Below are 8,562 nucleotides of genomic sequence, written 5' to 3' on the forward strand. Positions count from 1 at the left end.
GATGGCGGCGGCGGCAATGGTGGCGGTGGCGGGCGGTGGCGACTTCTCGGATCTGCGGGAGATCAAGAAGCAGCTGCTGAGCGTGGCGGAGCGGAGCCGCGAGCGCGGGCTGCAGCACAGCGGGAAGTGGTGAGCGGGGCTGGGCACAGCTGGCCGGGCCCCAGCTCGGCGGACCCCGGGCTAACGTGTTCTGTGCCGGGAGGGAGGGTGGGACGGAGCTAGGTTTGTTTAGTCTCGAGAAGAGGAGGCTCGCGGGTACCTCATCATTTTCTACAACTCCCTGAGAAGAGGTTGCACTGAGGTGGGAGCCAGTCTCTTCTGTCATGCCTGCAAGAAAGAGACCAGAGGAAATGGTCTTTAGTTGAGATAGGGGAGATTCAGTAAGATATTGGAAAACTTTTTTTTCATTGTCCAGGTTCTCAGGCATTGGAATAGATTTCCCAGGGAGGTGGTGGAGTCACAGTCCTTGAAGGTGCTTAAGAGGTGTCTACATCTGGCACTAGGTTATGTGGTTTAGGGATTACATTGGTGGTGCTGGGCTGACGGTTGGACTTGATGATCTTACAGTGAACCTTGATGATTCAGTGCTTCTAATGTTGATTTTCCCTCAGGGCTGCTGAACTTGCATTCGCCCTGGATCCACTGCCGCTGAGTGAGCTGCCGCCTCCCCCTGTGCTCACCGAGGTATGGGCCCAGGCTGTGCTTGGGGGAAAGTGGCTGTGAGCTCTGGCAGAAGGTGCTGCAGCTCTTGGGGTGGGCTATTTAATTTTAACTGTGGAGGAAAATACGTGATTGCAGTCTTCCAAATCCCATGGGTGGGAGTCTGTGCTGAGCTCCAATCCTGCCATAATGCTGGGAACATCCTTTCCATAGCGTGTTCAACGGGGCGATAGAGCTAAATGTGCTTTGCCAGATGAAAGCATTATCAGTTGCTGTGTCTTAAGTGAGGCACTCTGTAAGCCAAATTTGAGATCACACGCATGCTACTTTATTTTTATTTCTCTTTATTAAGGTGAAAATTTATTTTAATACAAGTTATGTTTTGCCATTAAACTTGTGCTTGTTAGGACACAAGAGAGAGACAAGTTGTGTCTCCATCCCCACCTCTGTAGGAACACAGTAGAACTCATAGGTATGTGCCTGTGCTGGTGTATTATAGAAGTGTTACGTGTCATAAATGCATTTCAAGGTATAACTGCCAAGGAAGTGTTCTTTTCATATTGATCTCTAACAGATTAATATTTTTTTATATGGAATTCCTGAGCAGGTTTCTTGTTTATGGTCCTTCATACTAATTGAAGAGCTAAGTCTTGCCTTCTGGCAGCTTGTTTTAAATGCTCGTAAATAGTCTGTATTCGTTATTTGAGAACTGTAGAATCAGATCATGTGTGGGAGTGGAGGAACTTTTCTGATAGTACTGAAACCATCTATAAAGATGGATAAACTACTTTTTTAGCTTTTGTAGCAATTTTATTTCTGTGTTTGTAACCATGATTTTCCTGAAGTATGTCAGAACTTCTCGGGTCTTAAAACTTCTGTGTGTCCCTGCAGGAGGATGCTCGTGATCTGGATGCCTACACATTAGCCAAGTCTTACTTCGATCTCAAGGAATATGACAGGGCTGCCTACTTTTTACAGGGCTGCAAAAGCCAGAAAGCTTACTTCTTGTACATGTACTCCAGATACCTGGTAAGGCTGAACTCTGCCTCCTACCTCTGCCTGGCATATCGTATTTTTTTGCTTTTTCTGTTCCTAATGACCACCTTGAAGTCCAAATTCTTTGTTGGGGTAAAGAAAGATAGGGCTGTTCTTTTCAGAACTGTGCTGTCTTTGAAGACTCAGTTTACACACTGCTGCAAGTGCTGCAGCAAACATAGGAAATATATTATTGTAATGTAATCTTGGATTTCCTTTCTTTTCCACAGTCAGGGGAAAAGAAGAAGGATGATGAGACAGTTGATAGTTTGGGTAAGTCTCTGGTGTCAAGAAACACATGATGAGATAATGAAGCTTTTGCTGTTGGCTCTTCATGTAACTCCTCTTGGGTCTATAGCTTTCCCTTCAATTTTTTGGATAATAGTGTGTTGTTATGTGATTTCTTTCATTGTCTTTTGATTCATTTGCTTAGTTACAGGTTACAGATTTTCATCTGTTAGGTCTTCTTTTAAACTGGGTGATCAGACTAAGCAATTTTCTTTAAAATGAGGAAAATAAACACAGACTGGGAACCCTTCATGTCATGTCAGTAATAATTCTGAATGTGACCTAGACTTTGCACTGCTATGGTGAGACTCCTTATTGAAAGCTAGCTGTGTGACTTTCTCTTCATGTAGGACCTTTGGAAAAAGGACAGGTGAAAAATGAAGCTCTACGAGAATTGAGAGTTGAGCTCAGCAAGAAACACAAGGCACAGGAACTGGATGGATTTGGCCTTTATCTGTAAGTGCATGTATTTCTTATACATTTGTGTGGATATGCAGAATTTAATGGTTCTTGTCAACCTGATACTTTTTTTTTACAGATATGGTGTTGTGCTGCGGAAACTGGACCTGGTGAAAGAAGCAATAGATGTGTTTGTTGAAGCTGCTCATGCACTGCCTTTGCATTGGGGAGCCTGGCTGGAACTTTGCAACTTGATTACAGATAAAGAGATGGTAAAACTTTGTAAATATCAAGATGTGGTAACAAATCTCAAGAGTTTGGCCTGATTCAGTGACCAGTGTTTCTGTTGTCACAAGATTGATGTTGCCCATTGCTTCATTCTGTAAGACACTGTCATGCAAGGCAATCCGTGACTGTAAATTATACTGTTAAATCCTCTTTACCTTCAATTGCTTGCCATGCTGTAGCCTGAGAATCTTTATACAGGCAGGGCTAATTTCTTATTATTCACCGACAAAGTAGTTTAAGAAATTCCTAATTTGTGTATTTGGAAGGAGTTGTCACTGTGGTTATCACCTTGTCACATGAAGTAGATCCTCCTAAGAGACTTCCCCCCTTTTTTTTTTTCCTTAATCTGGTTCAAATTCCTCAGTTATTGAGCACTTTTGATAGCTTGAAAGGATATATAGAATCACTGCTTTCAAAACTGAAATAATAATGTACAAAGCCACATATGAGGTGAATTGTATCAAAGAAACAAACTTCAGATATACAACCAAAATGGATTTTTTTCTCTTTCTGCATGGAATTGGAGTTCACTCCTTTAATTTGTCAGTAAATTCTGGCTGGTGAAGTATTCAAAACAGTACTTTTAAAAAAACCCCATCATTTAAAAAAGTGATGCAGAAGAGAGTATTACCAATTTGTGGAAAAAGGGAAGTGCATTTTTTATTATATAATTTTGAGTCTGCTCACTTAATTCATTGAAATTAGTGTTAAGATAATGATGTTCAAACATAGGAAGAAAGTGCAGTCTTTCAAAGGACTTTTGAATTCAATGGCTGAAGCAAGAGCCAGGTGATGTCATATTTGAAGACAATTTCTTCCTCATTGACCAAATGGGTTTAAGAAAGTGACTGAAAGCCTCCTGCCTCAGAACCATCTTCTAAATCATGGGAGGGAAGATTATGGATTCTTTGCCATGTGTAGCTTGTATAATACTTCTGATTGTCATCTCTTCCTTCTTCTCTTTGATTCTTGCTAGTTGAAGTTCCTGTCCTTGCCAGATACATGGATGAAAGAGTTCTTTCTTGCACACATTTATACAGAGCTGCAGCTGATAGAGGAAGCTCTGCAGAAGTATCAGAGTCTCATTGATGCAGGATTTTCCAAAAGCACTTATATCATCTCTCAGATTGCAGTTGCTTACCACAATATAAGAGGTCAGTGACACTAAGTAGGAATGACCCTCTTAATGCCAACTTGTCATTTATAGTTGTTGGTGTCCCATATGCTGGTCTTTCTTCAGATATTGACAAAGCTTTATCCATCTTCAATGAGCTGAGGAAACAAGATCCTTACAGGATAGAAAACATGGACACTTTCTCCAACTTGCTCTATGTAAGGGTAAGCACTTTTCCTGTAGCCTGTCCATAGTGATGGTGTTTGTTGGAGGTGTGTTAAACACTGGCGAAGCAGCTGGTGCTGTCTGGCCTCTCTGAATACAGGTTTTCTGCTTCCTGACTCCATGGAAGAGATGCACTGTATGCATTGTCAATTTATTAGGTTTTCTTTCAAAACATAATGTACTCTCTCATCACTTTAATCTTTTGTTTCACTAGAGCATGAAGCCTGAGTTGAGCTACTTGGCTCATAATCTCTGTGAGATAGACAAGTACCGTGTTGAGACCTGCTGTGTAATCGGTGAGAGCCAGTTCTTTCACATGTTATTTTTACATCTTATTTTGTTGTCTGTAGTCTGTGTAAGGGAATCTTGGAAGCACTTGTGGAAGTGATCAGCCAGCAAGGTAACCAAAATCACCACTTGGTGAATGTGGAGCCTGAAAAGCAGACTAAATGACACAGTACCTCATTTCTCTATGCATGCTGCTGTAATATTACTAGGGCAGAAAGGAGACCCATGTACCTGAAAATCCCGTTATAGTCTTCAAACTCCAATGGAAATAATTGTGTGTCAGGAGCAGGAAATTAATTTGTTAGATCATGACATTCCAACAGGATGGAATCATAAATTGATTGTTACAGCTTGGAAAGGACTGACCAGGACACTGGCAAACAGAGTGCAATTAGGTCTTTTGAGGTTTGAATCAGTTCTGTCTTTATTAGGACTCTTCATATTTTGTTAGGAGGTAGTAGGTAATATGCATTACATCCTTTTTTCTGTTTCTCTGTTGCTGTTGGCTTCTTTTGTTGGTTGGTTGGTTATGGGTTTTTAAAATTTATTTAAATATTATGATTTTACTTTAGGAAATTATTACAGCTTGCGTTCCCAACATGAAAAAGCAGCACTCTATTTCCAGAGAGCGTTGAAACTGAATGCTCGTTATCTAGGAGCCTGGACACTTATGGGACATGAGTATATGGAAATGAAGAACACATCTGCAGCTATCCAGGCTTATAGGTACTGCTCATGTACATGCACAAAATGGTGTTTGCTTCTGAAATATCTTCTATTTTTTCATAGTGTTTTGCTGGACTTGATTTTGATTCTTAATTTCTGTCTATTTCATCTCCTTTTCTTTGACAGGCATGCAATAGAGGTGAACAAAAGGGACTACAGAGCATGGTATGGCTTAGGACAAACCTATGAAATCCTCAAAATGCCATTTTACTGTCTCTACTACTACCGGCGGGCCCACCAACTCAGGTAGAGTTAAGAATGGAGCCATGTTTATTGGTCTTTATTCTGATATGGTTGATACTGGCTGAGGAATTTACATACAAGAACTAAATTGAGGAAAGATAAAAAATATCAATGCTTTGTGATGTGTGCAGTCTCACTGTTACAAATCCTTTTAGTTGTGTTAGTTAATTGTTCACAAAAGCTTTGTCAGTTAAATGTTGAGGATGACTGGTCAGGAGTATGAGTGATGTTTTATGCAGAAGGATGACAGACTGCCAGGTATAGATTATTTTTTTCCCTTGACCACCCCCCCCCCCCTCACCCTGAGATCAGCTGGCAGTCCATTGAGCTAGCTGAACTGCTCTTTTACAGACCAAATGATTCTCGTATGCTGGTTGCTCTAGGAGAATGCTATGAGAAACTCAATCAGTTGGTGGAAGCTAAGAAGGTGAGAACTGATGTGTTAGGGTCTCTCCCAGAACACTGGGTGGAATTGCACAAAAATATGTAGCTAATGCTACCTAAACTCGTTGGCAGTTACAGTTGGGGAAGTACTGCTGCAATGTAACTAGAGCAGCTGATAAGTAAGGAGTCGTCTACAGATACGTGCCTCTTTTGCTGACAAACACTGTAGTTTTTTGTTTCTGACTTGCATGCTGGAGTCATGAGCTGGGGTAGTTTTTGTGGCATGCTTGACTGACTTTTCTTCCTTGACAGTGCTATTGGAGAGCCTATGCTGTGGGAGATGTGGAGAAAATGGCACTTGTGAAACTTGCCAAGTGAGTATGTACCTTCACTGAACTGTCAGGGTTGTGTTAAATGCAAGTTGCACTTTGATACCTAATGATAACATACAGAACATAAACAAGTGGAATTGCTGTTAGGTAGTATTACTTTTTGAGCTATGTGAGAATTGGTATCTTTAGGGCTATAGTGACTGCAAATTTTGGCATCCAGCATTATCTTTGTTTCTATCAGGATAACTAGAGATTGATAGCATAATGTGGGTTGCAAAGGACTTCTGAGGTGATTCCTGATTTGAGCAGGCAGTGCTAGCAATTGTATTTATTGTATTACAACTTAAAAGCAGCCCATGACAGTAGATGATGTACAAAATTGTAGTTTGATTTTATTTTTCCTCTCTAGTATATGGCTGTGACATTGGAAAAGGTCTAATGTGAATACTGTGACATCAGCACTAATTTTTTTGGTGGGGATAAAGTAATACAAAGTGGGAAAAGCAAAGGGGAAAAAAAGGGCAAGTGAAAAGTGAAACTGCTGTACAGATTTGGGCTGTAGCAGGGGAAGAAGGAGCACCGGAGGAAATAGTGAGTAAGTAGAATGGCAAAGGTCTGTTAAAAAGTTTAAAATGCAGCAGAATAAACAAAGGCCCCTGCTTTGGTTGTCACTGCTTCTAGCTGTCTAGTCACTATCTGACTACCTCCTTGTCAGCATGAATGCAAGCTGGATCATCTCCTTCCACAAGGGGCAGTACATGTTGCGTGTCCTGCAAATTCGGAAGGAAAAGGACCTGGCATTAGTCCAGGTCAGGGTGAGCAGGTATTTTCTCATAGACCAAGAAGGTCTTCAACAGTGCAGTCTTGTTCCAGTGACCCACTTTTCTCCTTTTCTAGGTTGCATGAACAGCTGAATGAATCTGAACAGGCAGCTCAGTGTTACATCAAATACATCCAGGATATCTATTCCTGTGGGGTAAGATGATATCTTGAGAACAAAAAAAGTGAACATGGTGTAGAACTACTTTGGAAGGCACTTACAGATTTTTTTTACCCCACTCACTGTAGGAGGTAGTGGAGCACCTGGAGGTCAGCACTGCATTTCGTTACCTCGCCCAGTACTACTTCAAATGTAAACTTTGGGATGAAGCCTCAGCATGTGCTCAGAAATGCTGTGCCTTCAATGATGTGAGTACCTGTGCGGTCTTTGGTGCTTCTTTCTTAGGGGATCTGTGACCTTGATCTTGGCTCCCCTCAGAGCAGAAGGAATCTTTTATGAAGGAATGAGGGCTGTCTGCCATACAGATCACATCCTGAATGGTGGTTGTCTTGTGTACCTGATTAGTCATGCTGAGTATGGTTGATAAAAGTCATGGAATGTGGTGTAGATAGTGAAATTGAACCATATCTCATTGGTACTCATTAAGTAAAATAATTTGAAGCTTCATATGGTAGTCTTAAGGCTGCTAAAAATTTTGGTGGTGAGGAGGTAGTTGAATGGTCACTCCCACACACTGTATAGTGGTGGTACTTCAGAAACTTCTTTTTTCTCATCTTCAATGTGTAGACAATGCAGAGAATATAATAGTACTTGAGTTTAGCGTGCAGCTCCTTACTCTGCGATGTTACGTATCTGTAAGTGGGCTGTTCGGGATTTTTAATTTCAACCTAGTGGTTGACACTAACCATGAGTGCACGGCGTTTGGCCTATCCTTGACAAAGCTGCCTGGAGCTCTCTACAACCTGAATTCACCTTATTCAAAGTTTTCCCAATCTACTTTTGCTGGAATATTTAGAGAGCTTTGGTGGTTGATGGTTCTGTTCTCTGAAACACCCAAGAAACATACCAATCAAAAGGAGGAAAGACTGAAACCGAGAAAGTAACTTACCTTAACATTTTTAATGAGCAGAAGAAAAAAAGAATTGAGAATGGATTTTATAGCTTGTAGCCTTACAGAATGACAAATTACTTTAAATTACACTGCTTACATACAGAATTTGACTCAGAAACCATCCATTCATAGGCATATTGTTCTGTTTTCTACAAATTAATTTCAGACTAGAGAAGAAGGAAAGGCCCTGCTGCGCCAGATCTTACAGCTTCGCAACCAAGGAGAAACATCATCCACAGATGTTGCTGCTCCCTTTTTCCTTCCTGCATCCTTGTCAGCCAACAACACTCCCACACGTCGTGTCTCCCCTCTCAATTTGTCTTCTGTTACACCATGAGCAATTCTGATACTTCTAACTTGTGCATTGGATGTGACACTGCAGATGGGGCATGCAATCATTTACTTCTTTCTAGGGAAATTCCTCCTTTTGTTGTTGCCCTCACGTGAAAGGTAGGAGAGTTCAGTTAGCAGAGTTCACAGGTGAAGACAGATGGGCCCCAACAGACAAAGGGAAGCCTGATGTGAAAGTGCCTGTGCTGCAATGTGAGAACCTGCTCTACTTCTCACCAAGTCGTTCCAGTCAGAGGGCAGACATGCCGCACTACACAGGACTACTCCTAAGTAAGTCACTGGGAAGAGCTTGTCTGCTTGATTTAAAATACATATTACGTTTGATTCTCCCAGGTTA

The 8,562-nt window shown here is 41.4% G+C and overlaps 1 protein-coding gene across 2 annotated transcripts; it reads left to right on the plus strand.

Annotated features, from left to right (window-relative positions):
• CDC23 (cell division cycle 23) lies at window positions 1–8,562 on the plus strand. Of its 2 annotated transcripts, none has more exons than XM_005523723.3 (16): window positions 1–129; window positions 612–684; window positions 1,552–1,689; window positions 1,926–1,968; window positions 2,334–2,439; window positions 2,522–2,654; window positions 3,647–3,824; window positions 3,911–4,008; window positions 4,224–4,305; window positions 4,870–5,023; window positions 5,150–5,269; window positions 5,618–5,693; window positions 5,963–6,024; window positions 6,880–6,958; window positions 7,051–7,170; window positions 8,041–8,562. In XM_005523723.3, the coding sequence occupies exons 1-16, from the start codon at window positions 2–4 to the stop codon at window positions 8,209–8,211; spliced, it is 1,761 nt and encodes a 586-aa protein (XP_005523780.1). In that variant the 5' UTR covers window position 1; the 3' UTR covers window positions 8,212–8,562. The 2 variants fall into 2 exon arrangements, with proteins under 2 accessions (XP_005523780.1, XP_014108494.1); XM_014253019.2 differs by having other exon boundaries at window positions 3,911–4,002.

This window comes from Pseudopodoces humilis, chromosome 17 (genome assembly GCF_049639895.1).
Source record: "Pseudopodoces humilis isolate 2021_Gansu_Grassland_sample_001 chromosome 17, ASM4963989v1, whole genome shotgun sequence".
NCBI lineage: Eukaryota > Metazoa > Chordata > Aves > Passeriformes > Paridae > Pseudopodoces > Pseudopodoces humilis.

Bases quoted from the DNA above. Each gene is read 5' to 3' on its own strand.
- CDC23 (XM_005523723.3), top strand. From the start codon at position 2: ATGGCGGCGGCGGCAATGGTGGCGGTGGCGGGCGGTGGCGACTTCTCG. The intron at 5,024-5,149 runs GTACTGCTCATG...TTTCTTTGACAG, and splicing joins GCAGCTATCCAGGCTTATAG to GCATGCAATAGAGGTGAACA. The intron at 6,959-7,050 runs GTAAGATGATAT...CACTCACTGTAG, and splicing joins AGGATATCTATTCCTGTGGG to GAGGTAGTGGAGCACCTGGA.